Source organism: Amblyomma americanum, chromosome 3, assembly GCF_052857255.1.
Source record: "Amblyomma americanum isolate KBUSLIRL-KWMA chromosome 3, ASM5285725v1, whole genome shotgun sequence".
Lineage (NCBI taxonomy): Eukaryota > Metazoa > Arthropoda > Arachnida > Ixodida > Ixodidae > Amblyomma > Amblyomma americanum.
In genome coordinates, this window is record NC_135499.1 from 166,760,583 (window position 1) to 166,786,496 (window position 25,914).

General features: G+C 45.1%; 1 protein-coding gene across 1 annotated transcript in view; it reads right to left on the reverse strand.

Annotated features, from left to right (window-relative positions):
* Positions 1 to 20,059, reverse strand: part of LOC144125362 (propionyl-CoA carboxylase beta chain, mitochondrial-like) — a 38,297-nt gene extending 18,238 nt beyond the window's left edge. The window contains exons 1-8 of the mRNA XM_077658676.1: positions 19,632 to 20,059; positions 19,434 to 19,547; positions 19,275 to 19,343; positions 19,148 to 19,204; positions 14,436 to 14,660; positions 11,269 to 11,310; positions 4,232 to 4,298; positions 287 to 407 (exon numbers count right to left, since the gene is read on the reverse strand). Of these exons, the coding sequence (XP_077514802.1) occupies positions 287 to 407; positions 4,232 to 4,298; positions 11,269 to 11,310; positions 14,436 to 14,660; positions 19,148 to 19,204; positions 19,275 to 19,343; positions 19,434 to 19,547; positions 19,632 to 19,829 (893 nt within the window). The 5' untranslated portion in view covers positions 19,830 to 20,059. The remainder of the gene's footprint in view (positions 1 to 286; positions 408 to 4,231; positions 4,299 to 11,268; positions 11,311 to 14,435; positions 14,661 to 19,147; positions 19,205 to 19,274; positions 19,344 to 19,433; positions 19,548 to 19,631) is intronic.
* Positions 20,060 to 25,914: the final 5,855 nt, after the last annotated feature.

Below are 25,914 nucleotides of genomic sequence, written 5' to 3' on the forward strand. Positions count from 1 at the left end.
CAAAAAAAAAACACTAAAGCTCGTTAATTCGAACCTCACAGAGACGGCATCCCAGTTCGAATTAACCAAATTTCAAACTAACGAAAGTGAACAGAAAAGGCAGTCCACTGTTATCAGCAAGTACCGTACTTACATAAATGTAACGAGATTTTTTTCTTCTCGCTGTTCCACAAGACAGCTACAGCGAGCTTCAGCATTAAACTGGCAAGCTGTTAGAAGAAGGCAACTTTCTGATGGACCACGCGGCCCCAAGACCATTTATTACGTCTCTTCAAATGCCACTCACCAGGGATCAAAGCACTTTCGTACAGGTGGCCCGCTCTTGTTATTCATTGGGATGAAGTCATAGAAACGACGCAACTCCATCATGGCCTCCACATCGTTCTCAAAAGCCTTGTGAGCAACACCTGAATAGAAGTAAGTAGAAGATTTGTCGCTTACTACAGCATCACACACTAGAACAATGCCCACCATATAAGTAACTAAGCTGCTTTAAGCTGTTGCGAGGTTTTTGGGCCTCTTTCATTCACAAACAAGGAAGATGCTTAATCAAGCTAGTGTACATCTTCACCAGCTTTTATGTTCAGTAGGAACACACAAGTAAGCAAAACAAAAAGCACTGCTTGGTATGTTTGCTTGAGTGGTTTAACATCCCGGAGCTACCCATGGGCTATGAGGATTGCCATAGCGGAGGGCTCCAGATTCACTTGAATCACCCGGGGTTTTTTTCCCGTGCACTGACATTGAGTGGTTCTGCAGGATGCTTGCTGCCTGCTAGGCATCTCAAAATGCTTTCTGCCTCGGTTTGTATCTCCACATAAATGCTACTCTTCAAAATAAAATTTTAGCAAGCAGCATACCCTATTTACTCAAATGTAACGCGAGTTTTTTTACCGAAAGTAGAAAAGAAATGTCACCCCCGCGTTACAATCGAATACTAGGTTTAAAAACGCTATGAAGAGCACCAAACACACACTATTAAAATCATTTCATGTGTCAAACGTGTGCGTTGATCGTACTGGTCATTTGAAATCACACACTCCAATTTGCCGGTCAACCAGTACGCGAACTACAGGTCACAACTACTAGGACAAAGCAGCAACCTAATTGCAAACACAAAAAAAAATGACACCAGTGAGAACAAGCCAACAAGAGTCGACGCCAGCTAGAGTCACTGGCACGATGAGAAGGCACCACCTCTTGACGAATGCTCGCAACCTATAGCGAGGTTGTGTGGCCTCCGTGACTGCAAAATGAAACAGCCATCTCGGAGGCACCGAACGCTTGCAATCGCCGCCAAGACGCCAGCAAAGGAGCGAGCGATTTCACCGCCATCTGTCTGTTAATCCTTGCAACTGATGCAAAACCGTGGCCACGTGACTAACAGGCAGCAGGGCATGGAGCCATGCGCTTTGTTCACTCTTTCTCGTGTTTGGTGCCAGTGCGTGTAGTTGTACGTTCCGTGCTTCGAGTCTTAGGCCTGTCCTTAAACGGGTTGTCTTCAAGCGGAATTGCGTGCTCATGCGCTCAGTATACAGCTGGCTTCAAGCGCAACGCTATTCTGCTTGCTGAGAAAGTGGGAAATTCAGTGGCTGCAAGACGTCTGGACGTCAACAAATAGACGATCAGGGGATGGAGGAAACATCGCGAGGAATTGTTTAACTGCAACAGCCTGCGAAAAGGCTTTCGGGGGCCCAAGAAAGGCCGCTTCCCAGAGTTGGAGTGTCGCCTTGCAGAGTTCATTAGCGAGCAACGTTCCCGACTACTTCGAGTAAGCATTGAAATGCTTCAGTGCAAAGCACAGGAGCTTGCGCAGGTCACGGGTTTGACCCAAAACCAGTTTAAGGCATCACGAGGCTGGGTGCAGAAGTTTATGCGAAGAGCCAGGTTCTCCCTTCGACGCACAACTTTTATTTGCCAGAAGCTGCCCGGGCACTTCGAATCAAAACTTCAAGAGTTCCAGCGCTACGTCATCGATCTTCGTCGCTCTACCAACATGCCACTTGGACATATCGGCAATGCCGACCAGACTCCTGTGTATCTGGACATGCCTATGTCCAGAACAGTGCACAAGTCTGGTGAGCATGAGGTTCGCCTTACAAGCACAGGCAACGAAAAAAATCAGATTACCGTTATGCTGGCATGTTTGGCTGACGGCCGCAAGCTCCCTCCATTCATCATTTTTCGTCGGAAGACGATCCCGAAGGAAACTTTCCCGAAAGACGTTATCGTGCGCTGTCACGAAAAAGGTTGGATGGACTCGAATCTTGTTATAGATTGGATTCAAAGCGTGTGGGACCGAAGGCCAGGCGCATTGCTGCATCCGGAAGCAATATTGGTTCTGGACTCTTACTGAGGTCACCTGACATCCAGCGTCAAACAAAAGCTACAGCGTGACCGAACGCATCTCAATGTTGTACCAGGTGGCATGACCTCCATTCTCCAGCCTCTGGACGTTTGCATGAACAAGCCCTTCAAGGATCGCTTGCGACAATTATACTGCGAGTGGATTGAAAGCGGATCAACAACAACACCTGCAGGTAGGCTGAAATGCCCTAGCGCATCTACCGTTGCCCACTGGGTTTCAGCAGCCTTGTACAGGCTGCCTCATGATTTGGGCTACCGCGCATTTAAGAAATGCTCAATTTCAAATGCTCTAGACGGAAGCGAGGACGACCTGCTGTGGGAGGCAGCTAGTGACAAAGAAGAGTCAAGCTGTGATGATGACAGTGACGGCGATAACTGCCATGAGGATGAGGGTGTATAAGAATGCCTGTTTGGCTTGTATTTCAATAAAGTTGTCTTTGACCCTCAGAACTGCGCGATGTCGGTTCCTCGCGTCACATTCGGGTTCTTTCAGTTTTTCTGTCGCACGCCCAAAATCTACCCTCGCATTACAATCGTAGTTTTTTTTTTCCCCTTTGTCACGCCCGAAAAGTCGACCCTCGCGTTACAATCGTGGTCGCATTACATTCGAGTAAATATGGTATATGAATTACTGCAAAAGAAGTCCTTCAAATAACACACAAGAAGCAGTGACCACACCCTGTTATGAACTCTGCAAGTCATAAGGTTCATTGTAATTCACACAAATGCAAATACAGTTGAACCTCAACATAATGAACATGAATATTATGAATTATTGGCTATGCAGAACTTTTCCTAAATATTTTTGACAAATGCATGCAGTTTTTAGTTTTTATTTTAAATACCGAACATGGATGGCCATCAAACAGATACTACATCAAACTCCCCACGACCAAGCGGTGCCTACTCAGATGGCAGGTGGCAGCCTTCGCTGCACTACACAAGTGACCGGTGGTGATGCGGCTAGCGTTCATGCCACGGTTCACACTTTAATCTCACACTAGTGTTCTTATCTCACACTCATTAACAGTGCTACGGAAGATACAGCGGTGTGGTGGGTTGGTAGCCAGGTGCATGGCACGCATTCATGTCTTTCGCAGATGTCGGCATCGTCTTAGAAGTAGCGGCACGGACAGTTGTAGCAAGTTGTGGCTTTGCATTAACCATCCTGCGTTCATGTCGGTGCTATGAAGGTGGTTAAAATTTCGCTCTGATAAACCATTTTCCGAGCGACACGGCTTTAATGAGAAGAAACTACCCTAGCTGGCACTTGGCCTGTCGCTGTGCCGAGAAGACTGCCTAACTGGTGCCCGGTTTTTCGCACCTCTGGAATCACTACAAGCACCTTCGAAACGGCGCTAAACATTCAAAAAAGGTGTCCCTTCACCTCTAGTAAGGCTCACCTGAGTTGCTGTCACTTCATTGACCAAATTGCGCTGCTGTTGCGTGCATTTTTGAAGAAATTTTAGATTACAAAGTTCGGCTAAATAGAACTGTTTTACAATTTTTATCTGTTCGCTAAATGAGGTTCGAATGCAATAGAACTATGAAAATGATGTTGAAAAAAACTGCTGATACTCGTACAAAACTACCAAGAGCATGCACCAAGAGGCCCTGTTAGTACAGTCATAGAAAAAAGCTCATAGAATGCAGATTCGTGGAAAAAAGCATTTCACTGTGGTCAGGCAAAGCAACTCAACGAAAAGCCTTGAATCACAAGGACACACGCATGCTCCATTAGCTGGAAATAATAGTGACTGTGTTGAGACGCAATAAGCAAGTAAATTTTTTTTTCAGCAAAAGTGCACCCCATAAACATTTGTCCATGACTGCGGATTTCTTAGTCAATGAATGCTATATTTACCGGATGTGACTGTGTGTGTCTTGGCCCCACCGAGTTCCTCTTGAGAGACGTCTTCATTTGTGACAGCCTGCAAAAGGACATGCAAAATGCGACCATGTGTGAAAGAAATCTTTTACAGACACAAGCAACAGCAGGAAAGCTAGCAACAGGTAAAGAAAGAAATTCCACTAGCCAAAGATAAAAGCAGCAATACCACTGTCAGAGAAAAGCCAGCCTATTCTGCAAAATAACCGTGTTCATACCTTCCATTTTGTTAAGAACCGATACCATAAGAACACCTGGTTTGTTTCCCACAAGTGCAGTACAAGAAAAATAACCTTAGTGTGGACTGTTTCTGCGGTGGCTCCTTCATCTATCACATACCTTTCAAACAAAACTTTTCTGCAACCACTGATAATAGCCCACCTTTCAGTCTGTTACCACTCAAGAACTCCCTGCATTATAGTATGGAGGCTCAGCTTATTGAATGCTCGTGTGTCACCTGTAAGCACTTGTTGAGCGTCTAGATCTCTGCATAAACAACTGTCTGAGAAACAATATGAGGCAGGGGGCTCAGCTAAAAAGCAAGCTAAACACTGCAACAACCCCTGGAACAACTACCAACAAGAGTGTGACTTCTGTGTTTTGTTACCACCATGGCTGGAAATGAAATGGGTAACCGATTTTTTTGCCCTCTGGGCAGGTAGGATGCATATGTGTGCGCTATTGAGCGAAAGCTAGCAAGCAGGACTAGTATATCTGTCCTTGTCAGATACCACACACTATATACTGCTTATTATTTCTTTCATATTCCTGCCAACTAGCCATTAACAAACCTCTACAGTACACAGTGCATGAAGGCTTTGTTGAATAACAACACAAACTGCTTCTTCGAATCGTAAAACAAGTGCTAGGTCATTAACAAAAGCAAGAAAGAAAAAAACTCGCCGCATGATTTCAACACTCAGTAATGCATTCTTACAGCACAACTGTTGTGGAAACTGATTTGATTCAGAGGTTTTGTTGTTATTTATGTATTTTACGCTAACTGAAGTGTTAGAGTGGCTTTCCCAGCTGGATCTTAACAATGTCAGCGCTGCGCTTCTGCATCTGCAGCTTTCACTGCATGTTTACAGCATGTTTACAACAACCATTAGTACTGAGTCTCTTAATCCTCTTGTGAGCCCCATGGCTGCTACCATGCGTTTCCTAATACTAATTACAACTGATATCCAGACACACACAAAACATCTCAAAGTCTTACATTCGCAGAGTCTTACATCGCAGTGTCTCACATTTGTGTGCCCCGCCTGATAACAACGAAGGTTGCGCAATGCACGAGGCACAGCCTGAGTGCGAGGAGTAGCGACCCTATTGCGGGGAAGAGCTAGGAGTGGTCACATGATCACAAGTGAATGTGCGCCCCGCCCCACCCGAAGACAACAAACCTAGCACGAAGAACATGAGGTGGTGGTCATATGATTGATTAGGCCACACCACTGCCAATGCTCAATAAGCAAATGAGCGAGTAACAGCTGCGCTGTAAAACAAAAGATTTAATCATACCCCTAACTTCATTGACCTGAGGTTCGGCCATGTATGCCTCCAAACGAAGGCGAAACCGTTACTGTGAGCTAGAGTTGTTCAGCAGGACACTGCCTGCTTGTCTTTTCAGTGTGGCTTCTGCCTCAGCTTGAACCATCACAAACATGCTCTCCTCTTTCAAATGTACAACATCCAGCTAAACGCAAGCGATAGAATCCCGCATATCCTACTGAATGTCTGTGCAAGCAGTGCAATGCCAGCAAACCTGTGGCAATCGTAAGTGTTTTAAGGCACCCTTCTTCAGTGCAAAATGTACACGCAAGCTTAAAAGCAAGCAAGCAGGCAGGCAAAAGAAAGAAGCATTAGCAATTTTCAGTATGCATTTCTCAATTCTCACATAAACTTATCATAGTTAAAACAGGTTGCTACTTAACAAGTATGTGGCACCACCATACTGTGAGAACTTCAACTGTGTGCTATGCAATCATCAGCATGGCACACACATGAAAAATTACACTGAGCTGGAGTACTCGGGTTCGAACCCAGCCGCTGCTGCCGCGTTTCGATGGATGAGAAACACAGAGATGTGCCTGTGTGCTGTGCAATGTCAGTGCGGCATGCTGAAGAATCCCAGGTGGTGGAAATTATTCCCCAGCCTTCCACAACACTTCAGTACCACACCTCTTCCTTTCTTCTTTCACTCCATCCTTTATCCCTTCCCCTATGGGGCGGTTCAGAGATGTGAGACAATTACTGCGTCAAATTTTCATTTTCATTTTCAAAAGTAAAGAAATTGAAATGGAATCACACACTATAACAGTGAGCCAAGTGTCCTAGTATCTTCCATTTTTTTTCTCTGATATACTCCATTCACACTCATGCTTACAACAAGCTATTTGTTCTTGGTGCAATATTACAAAGTTACTGATCTCAAACTGAGACTTGGGTTTGATAAGCCTACCGCTTTTCGAATCTCTTATTTTGGAGCAGTGACAATGCACCCTGATTTAACCACCCCTGCAGCCCAAGCAAAGAAAACCTTGGCTCCACCTTATCAGCGCGGCAGTGCCTCTGCATCATATCTGTAGTTTAAACCAATTTTAACGAAGTCAAAGGGGTCCCGCTATTTCTTTGTTACAGCCATGGCTTCATTATAGCCAGAGGTGAAATCGTTTGCAACTGCTGTATAGGCTCAGCTACCACTGTGCAGACAAGGTCAACATAGCTGGCGTATAGCCTACTGTTAATGTGTGCTGGCACCATTTGTAGCCAGTGTGATCATACGTCACCTAGGGAAGCCATCCAAAACTAACTATGGTAACGGAACTGCTTTCGCACACTCACTTTTACCATGGCCTGTATCGACTTCAGAGCCAAGAAAATGGGTCTCGATGAGTAGTGTTATAGAGAACAGGAATAGACCTGATCCGAATATTTAGCTCTGTTTTCTAGGCAGTGAAGCTAATACGGGCCACTCTAACAGTGAACGTGCGGCAGAAAGATGATTCCACCACCGGGATCCATTCTGGATGGCTTCCCTGGATAACACGATCAAACTAGCCACAACGTCTAGATTGACAGCAGTGTCTTGCGAAGAATGGGTACATCAGAACTACATCTACAGCTGCCTTGATCACGGCCACCGCCTGGTCAACAGAAATCATCTTACGCTTTTGCCTTCCAGTGCTGTCACTCATGTTGGGCCTGAGGAACCAGTGGTGCATCAAAATAGTTAAGCACATAAAACATTACCAAATGGTCCACACCACACAACCACGCCGCAAAAAACAGAAGCTAAACTGCACAGTGCACCTCAGAAGCAAAGCACGCTCGCAGTGGGCTGTGTGCAGCAAGTTGGAAAACGGGGTAGCTCCAGTGACTTGGCAACTCTGTTGAGGCACAATACTCCGTGCCATGTGACACCATCTGGTCGGCAGCATACATGACTTTTGGTGAAGACCGGCACATTGGCATCAAAATTTCATCACACCAATGCTAACACCTAGGTATTGTCCAGAAAAATGCTCCATATCGGCCCCGCTTGAAGTACAAAAAGCTTTCCGCATATTTTTTGTGGTGCTCGACAGTAGGTTTATGCATGGTAATTTATTTGTTGCACTGAATGGGTACGGAATGTTCAGCACCGTTACAAATCTGTACACTCAGTGCAAAATGGCCACTGGGATTCATTTGCGATTCTCTATACAGTAAAAGATCATTAATTCGAACTATGAGGGACCGTAAAAAAGTTTGAATTATCGATAATCTTGAAAAACTGACAAAAACAACTTGCACCAAAGTAAATTTATTTCTTGAAAGACAGCACAATGGCTGCCTGCTTTTAAGATGAGAACAGCGTGACAGAGACTATTTTTCACAGTTCCATTAATACTTTATCACATGCCCACTGTCTGAAGTGTTGAAGCAGAATAGCTCCAAAATGAAAATGGCCTTCGAAGTATCCTTCAGTGGTGTAACCCCATCACAAGCCGCTGTGTTGTGTGTGAGGGAGCTTCACACCACAAAGAGCAAAAGCAAGGGAAACATGCAGTGGTACCAGTTAGCATCCTAAATGGTGCACAGCTGGGCTTGGTTGGCTGATTGATGTGAGGTTGATAGCCACTGGTGACGCAGGCTGGCATGAAGCTTAGGAAAGCGAAACCAAAACTACGCAGTGGGAGTATTTTTCGTGATGGAGCTGTACATTTTTCATTGTGCCTGCCATTGTCCATATGTCAAAGGTGCGCGGGACACTCTGCAGGACGCAATTCAGGTTTGAGTTGGTTATTATTTTGACAATCACTTTCCATTGCAGTAGCATGTGAACACAGCCTCCCTTCGGGAAGCCATTAAAGTTAACTGCTGCCAGATGCGTACAGTCCGAATTAGCAAGCGCCCAGCGCCATAGACTTACACGGGTGTTGGCTGGGACCACGCTGACTGTTCGAATGATTCAAATTTCCAAATTTATAGGGATCAAATTAACAAGCTTTTCCTGTATTCCTTTATAGGAAAATTTTACTTTGTAAAATCCAGATAGAAATAAATAGGCTTCCCAGGAAGCTTCGACTGGGAACAGCTATTTCTATGTCATACATACAGTTGAACCTCTATGTAACGAACCTCTATGTAACGAATTCCTGGATTTTACGAAATTTTTCAATTCCCCAGCACATCCCCCATTGAAGCCCATGTATAGGCGACCTCCATGTAACGAACTCGTTGCAGCAGTTGACCTTGATGTAACGAATCCGTGGCTCTGATCATCGAGCTGTATCTTGTAATGTTTTGCCCGAAATTTGACTGGGCAGTGCGCAACTTTAATGAATATTGTTTAAGTAAGTTTTTATATTAAAAGGTAAAGTAGACCGCGAGCAGAACGCTTGCAATCGCAGCAAACAAGCAGACCTCGGTGATGATGATGATGTTGAGCGCCGCTATCGCCGCTCCGTGGCAAGCGTAGCAACATTTAAGCTTTCATTTTGTAGCTTGACACTAGGTGGCACTACTATGACAAATTCCGTGGTGTTGCGGCGCAGTTATGGTAAGCCTTCTTCGTCAGCGTGTTGACGTGCGTGTGCTGGTGTGTGTTTACGGTGTCGGTTCATTACGATGAGTTCCGCTGTGAGGAAATGCAAAGTTTTGTCGCTTGAAGATAAGCTCTAGATTTTGAATGCGGTTACCGCCGGCGAAAAAAAAAAGGCTGTCGCTGCCCACTTCAATATACCAGCCAGCTCCCTGTCAACCATTCTTGCTGCAGAACAAAGCATCCGCAGTGCGATGGAGTCGGGCACAAGTGCCCAGAAGAAAAGACTGAAGACGTCGACGTATGCTGATGTGGACAACGCCGTTTTTGCATGGTTTTTGGACAGACGAGCACAAAACGTGCCCATAAGTGGCGTGATTTTGCAGCAGAAAGCCATAGATCTTGCTTGCATCCTGGGCCACGACGACTTCAAAGCGAGTAATGGCTGGCTACAAGGATTTAAAATCCGGCACGATGTCGTCGGGAAAAGTGGTATCTGGCGAGTCTGCCTCCGCAGACAGCGATGCTGCTGCCTCGTGGGTGGCTGAGAAGCTTCCCGGCATTTTCAGCCACTATGAAGCTGCCGACATTTATAATGCTGATGAGATGGCCCTGGTTTATTAAATGTTACCGAGCCGCCCGTTCTCACTAAAAGGAGAAGACTGCCGCGGTGGAAAGCAAAGTAAACTCCGTGTGACGGTTTTGCTTTGCGCCAACACTGATGGCAGCGACAAGCGAATCCCATTGGTTATTGGCCGCTATGCCCGATCCGGATGTTTTAAAGGAACAAGGCGGATGCCAGTAAAATATGTGGCAAACTCCAAAGCTTGGATGTCGCGGGCAATTTTTTCCGACTGGCTGAAGGAGCTCAACCAAGATGTCAAGCGACAAGTTCGCAGCATTTGTTTGCTGCTTGACAACTGCTCCGCGCACCATGTGGAAGGCCTACAGCTTTCGAACGTCGAGCTGCAGTATTTGCCACCTAACTGCACTTCTTTGGTACAACCCTTAGACAAAGGGGTTATTAACAGCTTTAAATGCTGTTACCGCCGTCGATTGATACAAAAGATGCTCCTGGACATCCGCCTTGAACGGCCAACAAAAGTGGATATCTACCAAGCAATCGGAATGCTTGCTGCGTCGTGGCAAGAGGTCGAATCACAAGTGATCGCCAATTGCTTCACCAAGGCTCAGGTAAATAAGGCCATTAAAGCTACAGTCACTGAAGACGAACTTTCAAGCCCACCCGAGGTCGCAGAAGCTTGGGATGAACTACGCATGAACGGTGGGGTGCCCGACGGTGTCGAGCTGTGCAACTTTTTGTTCGTGGACAACGGCGCCGTGGCTATGGAAGAGATGACTGATGCGGCACTTGTGGAAACCGTTAAAGATAGCCTTGAAGGTGGCGGTTCGTCAGAGCCTGATACGTTTTGTGCTGTGCCCACCGCGAGGGAACTGATGGACGTGGTGGACGTTCTGCGCCATTTCGTCGGCTCGCAGGACGATGAAGCAGCCCTGGATGCCTTAGTTTCCTTGAAGCGCCGAGTAGTGGCTTCAATTGGGCAAAAACAGCAAGCGAAAATTACGCAGTTTTTCTCTATTAAATAAATTCTTTGAATGGCGAGTTCACTTGAATTGATATCTGTCGAATTTTTATTTCGTTTTGGCATGATCCTTACCAGTCTTAACCCAAAACTGCATCTAACGAAAACCTGGATATAACGAAAAATTGCGAACTTTTTTCAATTTCGTTATATCCAGGTTTGACTGTACATTGTTTTTTTATAAATTTCTTCATTATAGAGAGGTTTGACTGTAGCTACAGTCAACAAGTGATGCCTGCAGTTTTGCAATGGGCAATCCTGAAGAGCGTCATGACACCCATTTAGCATCTACTCATTAGGCATCAGAATGTGTAACTGCTGGAGACTCTCTTACACTTGCAGTGGCGCTAATTGGATGTGAATGCAAGTGCACAGCTACATACCTTTACAACATCTGGGCCAGTTATAAAGAGGTAGGAGGTGTCCTGCAAGAAAGCAAAAGTGGTATGTACAAACAAATTTTAGACAAGTGAATCTTCACTAAACGATACCTGTATTGTGGCTAAAATAGCTAAAACTCAAATTTACAAAGAACAAAGCACTCTTTCATGCAGTAATGAAAGAGAAAAGGTAAAGTTGAAAGCAGGACAAATGATAACATTTGGCAATATTATATGGCCACAAAATTCAAAAACTGTAAAACTCAGCACAAAACAGATACACCAGAGCCCAATTATAATGGCGACATTTATAACGAATATAACGACATTTATGCTTGCTTATTACAAACAAGGGTGGTGCAACCGTCAAATTATGTACTAAAGTAGAACCCCTTTATAGTAAAGTAGCTCAGGCCAGCAAAAATATTACTATATAAGGGTGTTTACTAATTAAGTTGTTGGTGATGGCATGGCCCTGAATATGCTCTCTGGCTGCTTATTAAGCACAAAGTGTTGATTTATAAAAGAAACAATCAAAAATAGCTTACATCTTGCTCTTATCGTCTCTTTATGTGATATTTAGTTATTTTCAGTTATCACATTTTCAACTTCGTTTAAGTCTTGTGGAAGTACCACATTTACATGAATAGAGCGTGGCTACAAAAATACAGCAAGTTTTATTCCATGCGCAAATCAAAGCTATGCACGATCATTGCGTCGTCTTCTGTGGCCTCAGTGTCATTTAAGAGGCAGTAGTTAAGAAACGTGCGCAACACAGCCAAGCGCGGCAAAACCACCTACGCTGTGCCTCCGCTTCTTGCCGCTGCTTCTCCGCGCTTCGCGTTGCCGAGCTATGAACGCATGCCCTTTTCTTCCCATTCCTACTCCTCACTGCACTTTTACTGGCATTCTTTTCTCAGCGGCCCGCGCCACCTTCTTTCTACCTTCATAGCCAACTTTACTTTTTCCGTGCGCGGCGCACGCTTTGCCTCAAGGCCTCAGGGACTTCAAAAAGTTGGCTTCTCCTCACGGCTCTAGAGCTTAGAAGTGAAGCCACCTCAAAGAGCGCCGTTTTATCGTATTTGGCATCTATTTGCCTCGCGATCCTAGACTTCGCATGTCCCGCGATGTCATCATTCCGCGGGAGGTAAATCACCACGGCCAGACCCTCTTTACTATGGCCGTTTCCTCGAAAAAAAAAACAAAAAAAATGCATAGCTGTCTATGGAAGGCGAAATGGGATCACAGCTTCACTTTACTATATCTGAGTTTTTACTATAACCAAGTTTGCTATAGCTAGTTCTACTGTATTATGGCAATGCCACTGCGCCTCAGACAAAACAAACAATGTGGATGGCCACTCGGTTAGGGTGAATGAAGAGGCACCGTAAACTCTCTCCCCAGTCAAAAAATGCAAGCTTCCCATCAGCGCGGGGACCGAGGAGAGTCTGCCAGCTCCTGTGATTCTTCCTTTCACCTCTCTGAACGAACATGGCAACTCCATACAAGCGATTGAAAAAGCTACATTGAAACTGCAGCTAACTGCCAGCCAAGCACATGCCGGATGAACTGCAAAGGTCAACTGGTGCATGCATATGTGCCAGGCTGGGCAAAACGCCTGAAGTGGAAGGAGAAGTATGCTGGGTTCAAGACAGGGGCAGTGTTGAACTGAAACACTGCACGCAGTCGGTGGTCAACCAATGGCACAGCAATTAGAGAAGTTTGAATATGAATCACTTGGTGCGCCTTGCTGGGAAAAAAACAGCACACCTTAAGACAAGGACAGAGGAAGGTATAACGACACAGCCCTGACTTCAACCCGTGCCTTACTGGCCCAGACAGTCATGTGGCATGCATCATCTGCCAAAATCGGCTCTCCACCACTTGTGGCACTGATGCACGCCGGCAGCATGCAGATAGCAGACAGTACATTCTGTGCACACAAGCGTTGTGCTAGCTTTATCGCTGCATCTTTGCAACTCTGTTGACAATCAGAGAGAAGAAGGTTGAGCTGCCACCAGTCTGCATAAATGCTTCTATTGCGATTAGTAATATCGTATCCCTAAAGAAACTTGTCACCAGCAAGGATCTTGACGAGGAGCACTTGACCGCACTGGAGAGCTCTGAAAGTGCTGTGTTTCATTTCATTTCATTTATTAATACCCTCAGGGCCGTTTGGCATTAAAGAGGGGAGTAATTAAAAAGATAACACATCAAACAAAAGCTTTGGCACGCTTTGGAGAAATAGGCATGCATAATGGACTTCTCTTTCAAAAGATAAGAACACACTTTTGTCCGACTTTGTATCTTTTGCTGCAAATAAAGAAAGTCCACTTACTACGAACTTCAGATACAACAAACGCCATCTGCACTACCGCCAAGTTCATTGAAAGTAGGCTTGACTGTAAATGTTCCTTTATAGGACTTCAAAAGATATCACATTTTAGGGGGAAAAAAAAGGGGGGGGGGAAGGACTGTACATTTCATTGCACGTTGCTGAAAGAGTACAGAAGTTTCTGAAATATAATGCTTGAATGTTAGTCAGCATCTAAGCCTAAAAAACCTGCATGTCAGCATTTACTGATCAACATGTATACTTGTGTAAGGAACACGATTTTGATGGGGTGTGGCCCGTGCATAGGACCGGCATTTTTTCGTAAAATTTTTTTAACTCCGTGGAGCCTCGAATACATGTCCCCATTTTAAGTGGTGACATGCATTTTTATAACCAATCAGTATGGGCCCAGGGAATCCTTCCAACTTACTTAAGAAGGACAAACAGCGCAGAAATACAGGATGAGGAAAACCATGATGGCACAAAGCGCTCGCTGGCTCCGTATGTTGTGCCACCATTGTTTCTTCCTTGTCCCATGTTCCTGCGCTGTTTTTCCTCCTTAAGATGTACCAACTTGCCCAGTTGGATGATCAAATGTGTGCCCAACAACGGGGCGAATCACTCGGAGAAAAACAAGCTGCTAAAACACATTACTGGCAGATGTCACAAGTTGGAGAGGGCTGAGCCCTTACAATGAGTCTGCCATTACACGGGAATGACCTTTCCACGAGAATATACAGTAGTTCTGCTGACTCCCTGTGACACTGCCAACAAGGCAAACGCATGAGAACAAATAAGAATAAAAATGTACAGCTCGATCCAGACGTGTGCGTACCTTAACCATGAAAATGAAGTCGGTTATGGCAGGAGAGTAGACAGCGCCACCAGCACAGGGGCCCATGATCACAGAGATTTGTGGCACAACGCCGGAAGAGAGAACGTTGCGCTGGAAGATGTCTGCATAGCCCGCCAGAGACTCCACGCCTTCCTGGATCCTTGCACCACCAGAGTCGTTGAGCCCAATCACGGGAGCACCCACAAGCATGGCTTGGTCCATGATCTAGAAATGAGTCAGTGATGTTTATCAGAAACTGGACAATGCATAATAATCACAGACAATAACAAGTCCACACCCACACCGACGAGAAGGAAAAATAGCATCACTGCACACTGCATCCATAGAAAACGGACCATGAACTTCATACCCTTAAATGGCCACTGAGGACGAATTGGAGTTTGCATGTATCGATATATTACTCTGCTCTGATGACGAAGAGGTGGCTCTCACTGAAAACGAAGCTTTTATAAGCTAAAAAAGGAAAAAAAATGAAATACAGGTGTCACCAACACTGGCCATTCTTTAAAAGCAAACTGCAGTTACATGCATTTTTTTTGCCGACTACCTATGAGGCAAGGCTGCACCACCGCTCATTTACAAATGGTAATCGCAGAGTCCTTTTTTATACTGGCGTCGAGAGTTTGAATTGAGCGGCAGAGGAAAAGTATTAAACCTAATTTTCTCAGCACTGAACGCACCTTTTGCTGCTGAAGAAACACCAACACAGCCACTAAGAGCCAAACAATTGACAGTTAAATAAGCAAAAACTGGATCGAGTTGTTCTTAGTGTGCTTTTAACAAGACACGGGTTTCACAGGTTAGTAACAACGCACCCACTTAAAATTAGGCAGTGTTGAGTACAGAATGGGTCGCTGTTCAGCACTGGTTTGCACAATGTTGCCCCAAGTGCACTTTTTAAGAGCCGAATTAGAAGTTATGCTCTCCACAACTCCTTTTGTGACCAAGTGTGCTCAAAATACAAATGCCTGTTTGGGGTTTACTCAGGCACTGCTCTTCTAGCCACAGAATCAAAGACACCTTGTCTTGGCCTTTGCACTGAGTACACGAAGGACATTCACTCATTTAATGAGACATTCAAATAGACCTTAATTACTTCAGAGTGTGGTAGTTCCAGATTTTTCTGACTTGCACACCTTCAGATTTTGTGAACCCTCTGGCCAGTTCTACAAATGGCATTTATGTAGCCAGCTGACTAGAGAACTACAGTGATGTGTCACTTCATACCCATTGACATTCAATTGCTTGCAAACAAATAGCAGGCTGTGCCAAGGTATGTAGTGTTTGAAGAACTTTTTCACTTAAAATCATTCATCGAAAGATTTGTTTTACAGTGTACATTAAGCTGCACATAAAACCAAACACTAAATGAAAGAAAACAAAAAGAAGGAGAGAGCAGTCATGCACTAGGTTTTGAACCAAAGTTGTTAAGGTAAAAGCTAATGAGTGCACTATGCAACTAAGAATTATAGCAAGACTACAAGCTCAACTCATGGGAATGAGAAACATCATGTTCAAAAGGGGAAAAAGTATGACATACTCAAACCAAATTAAATTGATAATTCTTCTTTATCTTGAGACATGCCAGCAACGCTTATATCTTTTGATTGCTTAAGGGGCACCGTTGTTGTAAGATGTATTTCATTAAACAGAGTAGATTAACAGTGACATTTTCCTTACTCCAAGCTACACAACCGACTCAAAGCCTAGGTAAGGAAAAGTAACGATGCGAGCTTGACAAAGGACTTTTACCGCTGCGTGAACACACTTCGCTTTCCTATCCCACAATAATCTAAACAGTGGCCTTGGAGTGAGAACAAATTAATAATAAAGTTGTGCAATATCAGCATGACGTTTAAGAGACACTGGGTAAAGCTAGTAATTATCCAGTGGAAGCAAAGTGGGAATGACGTTTTGATGTTCCCTTTGCAGACCAGAGAGGTTTCATATGTACAGATGCAGATAAAATAAACAGAGGAAGTAAGCAGTGGCTTAACTGCATCCTAGTACCTTCAAACTTGGCAATGAAGAAATAAAACACTGTACACTAATGAAACTCCCCCTCCTCCCTCCCCTCCTCCAAGTGATGGTAACCCGTTCAGCACACAGCACTCCAAGACTTAACCAATGCCAAGCATGCAATGTTTTTTCAGTGCCAATGCCAATGACTCTGTGCTCAGTGGCAGTGGTTTCTCTGAGAGCATTGGACACTCTTAAGCGTGACAATGCCCTTTGTATGCTTGCATCCCCAGCAAGCTGGCTTTTGCTGTAGCCACCCACAGCAATAATAATTATGAGTACTCTTTAAAGGACTAGTCAGTTTACGATGACGGTTGGAATGGCATGAGAGGTCAAAGAGGAATGAATGGGTGAGACAGGGCAGGCACCAGCTGCCAACTTATTCACTGAAGTGACAGATAATTCTCTGTACACATGACTGCGTCATTGTCTTTGTCAAACCATCTGAACCCTGACTAACGCTCAGCAGTGACTCACTTTCAATTCAGCATGTGCAAAACACTTGGCATGCCCACAACACAGTTTCATAGCATCGCCTCTGTCCTTTATCGTGAACTGCAGCTGTTCATCGTAAGGTGGAAGGCAAGAGTGAAGAATAGATACACACTACGGGTTAACACGACCAGTCTTCTAACTTCCTTTTTCCAGTCCTTCCTGTAGTCTTTTTATTTTCCATTCACAAATAATTTTCGAGCAATGAAGACATACCAGTAACAAGCAAAAAATAATAGAATTCAATCAAGTGTGTAAATTAACTGTTGTCTCTTGTATTGAAGCTACCTGTATACGTAAGTGCTTACAAATCATTCAAAGTGGTGCTCAAATTATATATTCTTAATGAGTGCAACTGCTTTGGCAGAAAAAGAGAAATGAAGCTGCATAGAGATGCTGTGCATGCAAGGACAATTTATTGTCCTGAAGCTTGTGTGATCCAGATGCGGCCACATGCAGTGAGTTCATGTCACTAGAGGCATTTTTCTTTCTATTCACACTGCGACAGTATATTTCATGTCTGTAAGCGTTATTGCTCTATTGAGTTGGTCCCCACATTGCTGTGATGTCAACTTTTTATCGCATAATTCCTGAGGGGACATCATTGAGGAGGGCTCCTGATTACTTATGGACCACCTGGGGTTCTATCCTTTGTGCTGACATCACATAAAACACATGTGTTTTGTATTTAGTCTCCATTGAAATGTGGCTGTCATGGCTGGGTTGGAACCTGTGACATTAGGATCAGCAGCAGAATACCATGACACTCAGCCACTGTGGCGAATCCATCTGGCAAATTGCTGTATTGGCAAAGAAAAGTCCTACGGCACAATGTTACGCTTTTAGATACCGATGGCATGACTCATTGTAACTCCACAGCTGCACTGAACAAAAGGCCTCCCACAGTTAACACTGCACTCTCCCTCATAAAAGCATCAGCAAAGGCACTCTACCTTAGTAAGATAAGCCTTTCCAGCTATTTATTTATTTATTATTTAGATACCCTAAAGGCCCAAGTGGGCATTACATAGGAGGGGAGGGCATAAAAACAGCACAATAGATAATCTTTACATAAGTTAGTCAACAAATGCAGTAAATAACTATACATAGAAATGGTAAGTACAGAGCACTGCATTTGCTAAGGAATACATAGGATGAGTACACAGCACATAAATCTTAAAAAGACAATAGTGAAAACAATATTAGGGTAAGGTTAGCAACCAAGTTGCACTGAAAGTTTTGTTTGAAAATTAGATAGATCAGTTCCAGTAACTATGTCAGCCGGCAACGAGTTCCACTCTTCCATAGATAATAGTATGGGTGAGGTTTGATATTTTAGCATTTGTGCGAAGATGGGTTGTACTTTACGGGGATGATCGGTCCAGGATGAGATATCATGGGCAGAAGCAATGCGATCAGCCATAAATGGGGAGTCACTGTAGTATAAAGAATGAAATAATGATACAGAAGAGAACTTGCGTGAAATAAGGTCTGGAATACTGAGAGCTTGCTTTAGTAATGACACACTTTGATACGGTGAGTATGACGAAAGGATGAAACTTTGTAATGGCTGCTTCTCCAGAGTACCTTCACGCCAAATAAGTAAGCCAACTTAGCCAGTGTGCAGCATGGAATTAGAATTGACATCCTATGCGGATGCACTACCAAAAATGATAAATCCTCTTCTCTTGGGTGCAAGCGGCTACTGCACATCTTTAGTGCCGCTTTACTGCTCGTGGTCATTAAACTCCCGGGTGATGGCCCACAACCTTGCGACTAGATTGGCAATGTGGAGCCCTTCTGGCAGGCCCGGATGCCATGAATTTTCTTGGCTACCCCATGCTGTTTCCCTATGGCAGCCTTTGCTTACCGCAGTTTCCTGGACATTTGCTCCAAAAGACTGTGATGTCCCTGTAATCGCAAAGGCTGCACAAGAGTTGCATTGATTTATGTGCAGCATGGATATCTTCACTATACCATGATGTGTTTAGCCTCCCTTTCCTCCCTTTTCACCTGTTTTGTCACATTACCCATCCTAGGCCTTAGATCTGAGTCAGCAAGTCGGTATGGGCAGCACTGCCTTTTTGCCACTCGTGCATACTTGGGCCACCCACCAGGAATGCAAATAAAGTATTATTATTATTACTATTATTATTTTCTAGCATGTGCATGTAGCTTACCTTGCATATCTTCTTGGCATGGACACTGGAAAGACTTCCTCCGAAAACTGTGAAGTCCTGTTGGATAGAGAATTAAAAGTGCCAAATTAAACACGACGCACACTTCCTAAATGTAACGCATACCCACCTGGCTGAACACAAACACTTGACGGCCGTGAATTTCACCGTGTCCGGTCACAACGCTGTCACCAGAGTACTGTAGAAAAAACCAGATCAATTTTAAACGTAGTTCACGGTTGCGCAACACGAGTGATCGCCCGATCAAAATTGGCCGCGGGGCTCCTACCTTTTCTTTCTGCATTCCGAAATCACTGCACGTGTGCTCCATGAACATGTCGTACTCAACAAAAGTTCCAGGGTCAAGCAAGATTGATATGCGCTCCCTCGCCGACAACTTTCCCTGCGTGGCAACGGATCAAACACAAGCACAAGCGTCACGTCCCGACTAAATTGCAACGTATGCATACAGCCTAAGGGCACCGACCTTTTCATGCTGCTTGGCTATGCGTTTCTCACCACCACCGAGCAAAGCTGCTTTGCGCTTTTCGTCGATTTCCTTCTTGACGCGCAGCGTGTTCGCCACCGAGCAGTACCGCAATGACAGGCCGGGTACGGGAAAGCGGCCCGCGAAGCACTTGGGTAGAACACGGCGCGCTGTTGCACAAACTAAAGTAGCAGACATGGCGAGCTGCTGTCACAGACGCTGCCTGCGTACATACGCCGATGTTTTCTTTTTCTAAACGAAGCCCTCGGTCACGCACAACACATCTGTCAGATTTTCAATGTGAACACAATTACGTTCACGCCAGCTACAACCTGCCGCAAGCAATGAATCCGCAGTAAAATGCAAACGAAAAAAAAAACCCTCCTTTCATCCTCCTCCTCTCCGAACCACTGAGCCTAGCCACAGTCGTAGCCATACTTGAGTCGCAGCCGTAAGCCGGATCACAGCCTACTAAAAATATGGTCAACCTTTGTTCACGTGAGTTGCATGCGCCATATTTGGTCAAATGTCTTGAACAGGATTATAGTAACACGATCTACAGACTACAGTAGGTCGATGACGGGAAATCGCATTGGTGCAGAGCATTGAGGGACATTTTGTTAACCCCTGTATAAAAGATTGGAGAAAAAAAATCTTAATATAAGCATGCTGGTTAAAAAACTTAAAACAAGTGGTAGTGCGAATGTGAAACACAGTCAGGTACGGGCAGGGCTGCGCCTAGGATAATTGGTTTTTTTGGGGAAAGGAAATGGCGCAGTATCTGTCTCATATATCTTTGGACACCTGAACCACGCCGTAAGGGAAGGGATAAAGGAGGGAGTGAAAGAAGAAAGGAAGAATAGGTGCCGTAGTGGAGGGCTCCGGAATAATTTCGATCACCTGGGGATCTTTAACGTGCACTGACATCGCATAGCACACGGGCGCCTTAGCGTTTTTCCTCCATAAAAACGCAGCCGCCGGCCGCGGTCGGGTTCGAACCCGGGAACTCCGGATCAGTAGTCGAGCGCCCTAACCACTGAGCCACCGTGGCGGGCGCGCCTAGGAGCATATAAAAAACTTGGTTAATTCGAGAATCCGGATAATTTCGACAGCCAGCCAGGTCCCGACGGGCTGAAACCTAACCAAAATGAATAGGCCGCGTACTGATGGCTATGGTAACGAGTAGAGCATGGGGCGGGCACGATACTTGAAAAAAAAAAAAAGTTTCGAAGATACTGTACTTAAAAATAAAAACCGGTCTCACTTGACTACCTACGAATAAACTTGACAACTGTTTCTGATGATCTGCGTTTGTTATTCCAGTATTTACCGGTTGCCTCTGCCTTTGCCTTGTGCTAAAATTTGCAAGCTCCGTGAGCAGTTATTTATTTCCCTAGCACTATTTTTAACAGACGTTTGATGTTGAGCATTCTACGTTAAAGGCTCGAAGAAAAATAACAATAAATAAAAGGGCTAAATTTTGTCATTAGGCAAAGAAGACGTAAGAGCATTTTCTCAAATTGTCGCTCCGAAAGAGCCTCGCGATGCGGCCGTGCTTTACGCAAAGCAAATGGAAAAAGCGATACCTAATACCGATACACAAAATGTATAGAAAAATAGTATCGAATATGCATGTATCTTCGATACTGCCTATCCCTGGGTGCGAGCCCGCGCGACAGACCACCCATCGAGACTGTTCGCGCTCAGCTTGCGCACAGAGAGAAAGAGAGAGAGAGAGAGAGAATGTTGGGAATAGAATGTCGGAAGTTATGGGAGGTGGGCTTGGTGTGGCCCCCAGGGGGGGGGGGGGGGGGGGGGGGGGGGGAAGGCGACTTCTTGAGCCCACGAAACGAGTGCCAATTGGATGGTATTGTCTGGCCTTCTGAGGAGTTGGTTCCAACCCTACTCGGAGGGAGCTGACAGTACACACTAAACAAATTCTCACATTTAAGGGTGCAAATCAGCTGTCCCCAGACGAAGACCCTTTTGGGGGCTAAATAGGGTGCAGAGATCAGCACCCTTCAGGAAGGGTGCACAACATGAAAGTTTAGAGGGCGCGCATCAGACCAAGGCTTTTGATTCATGGGTGGATCAACGTGGAGCACCCTTCCAACATGCATTCGTAGAGGTGTTATAGAAAAATAGTACCCTTTAATGAGGGTGCAACCATTACATCCTCTAAAGTATCATTAAGTGCACCCTTCCTTAAGGGTGCTGATCTCTGCATCCTTTTTTAGCACCGAACAATTGGAAAAGGGTGTCCGTCTGGGGACAGCTGATTTACACCCTAAAAGGTGACAAATTGTTTAGTGTGTAACGTTCGTGGGGAGCGGGTTTCCCGCGCAACCCCAGAGGATATGCGCCTGGGTGGCGATTTCTCCTTGGTTACTTTTGCGCACAGAGGTCGCATATAGTAGTCGGCCTCAATGCATTTGGAGCCGGTATTTGCCTGTTACATGCAGCAGAAACGGACAACCTACGTCATAAGTCTATCGGCCTAATTTTCCAAGAAGCGGAATCGACCACCTGGGGGTCTATAACGTACAGTGAGGTCGCACAGCACACGGATGTCTTTTGTGTTTCATCACATCCTGATGTTTTATTTATTTTCGAAAGAGAGAGAGAGAGAACAAACTTTATTGGTGCCTTGTGATTACGAGGGTGGTTCACCCAGGTCCGGGAAATTACCATTGTTGTAGACGGCCCTACAGGCTTGGCTGATCAGATGCCGATGAAGGCAGGAGTTTCCCCAGGAATTGAAATTAGGAAAGCCAGTTAGCGGTTTCTGAGGAACAGAAATGGCGCAGTAAGCGTCTCACTTCTCGGTGGCCACCTAACAGCGCCTTGAAAAGAGTGGGAGTGAAAGAAGAAAGATAGAAAGGGGAAGGGTAGTGAAAGGCGCCGGAATAATTTCGATCACCTGGGTATCTTTAGCGTGCACTGATATATAGCAAACGGGCGCCTTTTGCATTCCGCCTCCATCCAAACGTGGCGGCTGCGGCCGGGTTCGGACCCGAGTACTCTCCGGCTCTAGCCGTGCGCCCTAACCACTGAGTCACCGCGGCGGGCGAAAGCCCCTTCGTCTTTTTGTTCTCCATTGCTGAGTGCATCGTTCGATGTGTGGCTATCATTAAAATAAAGGCGTAATAAATCTCACATCTTGGTGGACACCTAAACCGCGCCGTGAGGGAAGGTATAGGAAGATAGGAGTGAAAGAAGGTAAGAGAGAAAGAGGTGTCGTAGTGGAGGGCTCCGGAATAATTTTGACCACCTGGGGATCTTTAACGTACAGTGACATCGCCCGTGTGCTGTGCGATGTCAGTGCACGTTAAAGCACGTCTTGTGACCCGGTTCTGGGCTGGATATGATACAGCGCGGTGCTTCTCCCCAGCCGGTCCGTCGTCAGTCTGTAACCAAGGAATCGTTCTCATTAGCACCAGTCAGAGGTGTACCGCTGGTTGCAACCTGTTTTTAAAAAGAAGTAACTGATTACCAGTAATCAGTTACGGAAAAAAGTGACTGAATTACCCGGAACGTTACCGTCTGAAAAAATGTAGTCAATTAATTACAAAATTACAAGAAAATATAATTGATTACAAGTAATCAGTTACTTGCAACGCGTTACGTACAACTCAGCTACGAACAAACTTAGCTTAGTATACGAGCGTAGTATACTACTTCGGATATTACGAACCTGAGTATGCCACCTCGGATATAACGAACTTTAAATCTCGGATATACCAAACCTTAGTTTACCACGTCGGATATAATGAACTTTAATGTGCTAGCTTCGGGTGTACTGAACCTAAGTATGCCTCCTCGGAAGTAACTAACTTTCGTGTTAACCTTGGATGTAACGAAATCTGGTGTGTTAACCTCGGATTAAAAAAAAAAAAAACTTTCGTATGCTACCTCGGATATAACGAACTTTCGTGTCTGGACCTCGGATGTAACGAAATTAGTGTGTTGACCTCGGTTAGTGTGTCAACCCCGGATATAACAAACATTCCGATGCTAACGCACTCAGACGATCCACCGAAGATCGCTTAGGAGTTGCTTAGATAGTGACAGACTAAACGCTCAAAACATCCTAGCAATGAAGCACCAGGGCTCTCTGGACTCTTAGTTGGTCCGACGCCAGCTATAGGTACTCCAGATGGGAGACGAAGTTAGTTTCCAGTAGCCTCAAAACTAGTGAATTTGCTCGTCCCGTGTCAGTGTCTTGTTGCTCCCGCACTACACACCCTTTACTACGTTACACAAACTAGCCCAAACCAATACTATAGCAACTTTCCAGTGACATCACGGGACATTCTCTGCTCAGGAACGACTCTGCTGAGTCGATTGCCCTCTGCACTGTAGCATGCTCGTGCGCCTGTTACCTCTAAAACCCCCAGATAAATTTCTGCTTGCAGAAGAAATTTGAAATGAGGCCGATATTAAAAAAAAAAGAGCTTGTCTTAGCACTCCAACTTGAAGAACTGCACAAGATAGGTGATCCGGTGTTTTGTCACCGTCCTTCGTTGGCACGTAGGTCATTTTGTCGTGAAGGTAGTCATTTAGCCAATTTGTACACGCGACAAATAATATCCCGTGGACTTCATGTTGACCGAAGAACTTCGTGCATAAAGTTGTCAAACGCCTTTTCGACTTCAAAAAGCACGGGGATCGTTATGGCCTAGGATGCTCTGGTGCGTTCAACGCGATCTTGAAGGGCGGTGGCATTGTCGGTGCTGCTGATGCCTCTTGGGAAGCATGACACTAGCGGAGGGTAAACACTCTGCCTCGTGAAATTCTAGCTTAATCATATATTGCACAAGCTTCCTAATGCAACTTTAGAGCTGTGTAACATTATGTCCTCATGTCCATAAAGGATATGCCAAGCTTGAGGACAGGTATAATACGTTGGCGGTTCAAGCTCTGTTAAGGCGGCCGATCTCCCAAGGGCGATTGAGGATGGGGGGTAATCGAGCTTTCTATCGCCTTGTTCATCAAATGAGAAATACTTGTGCAACCAACGCCGTTTAGTCGTGACTATGACCACTTAATTGTTGATCGATGCCAGTGCTCTCTGCGCAGCACCGCCATGTTGAATAGTTATTTCATGAAAGCAGTGTTGGGCGTTGAGACGTAACTTTGAGCTGGCGATAGCAGTGAAGCAATAGTTCCTGGCGTGGTATTTTCGAGCACAGAGCCTATGCAGAGTCAGTACAAGGAATGATGCCATGGATCATATTTTGAGCTTGCTGGAAATGATATCTGAGCTTTCCTATAATGCATCATATCCTTGGAAGAAGCTTTCAAAGGGCGTATTCCAATCGACTATCATTTGCTCGTTTTTTTGCTCCGCGACAGGGAAAGCGTCTTTCAAAGGGCGATTTAGATTCAGATCCTGGGTTCCTAACGCGAATCAGTAACAACTTGCTCCACGAAGGATCGCCCCGCCTTGCTCCGCACAACCCAGAGCGAATCTCGTGTTCTAACCCTTTATTTGGTTTCCCGACGCTGTGAAGTATTTTGTGCTCCTTCGCGGATTAAGGGCGATGATTCGAATCATCGACTGAAATACGCGATAAGATGAAGTTTCGCGCATTGAAATCTCCATATCCTTCTCATCTTGTCCGGACGATGAGGAATATGTTTCTGCGCACGCTTAACCACGCCGGTATAGTCAGGCTTTTTAACCCGCGTACAGTCGGCTATACGCGGGGGTATTGCGAGTAACTTTGCAGAACCGGCATTAGGAGCTAAAAAAAGTATTTGGAACCCTTGTAATTTAGTACTAAAGTGCCCTATAGAATAGGGGGCTACTTTTGCTATGCAGACTGCTTTTTGCAGTTTTGTATCCATCATTGGTTCAGGAGTGGCACATTTGACATATATTCTGTTTGGTGGTGGTGAGTTCTTTGTGGGCGCAATTGCTAATACATTTGCAATCCGTTTGAGACCTTTTATATATATATATTATATATATATTATATATATTATATATATATTATTTATACATATATTAAGAGCTCTAATCATTTTACCAGTACACTACAGATAGGAATAAACGCTCATCAAAATTAAGGTACACGTAATTTCTGCAACGCTTTCGGCAGCGGAGCCCGCCACGCGAGGGCCGCGATAGGCTTTAATGAGCGAGATCGGCTGCACCGCATGACAGCGATGTTGCGTGAAAAAGGAGTACAAGAGGCCGAAGGCCCCCGTCACGCATACTCCACGTTCACCTCCTCACGGGGTGTCACAACGCTAGCGCTGCCCGCAGGCGCCCAAGGCC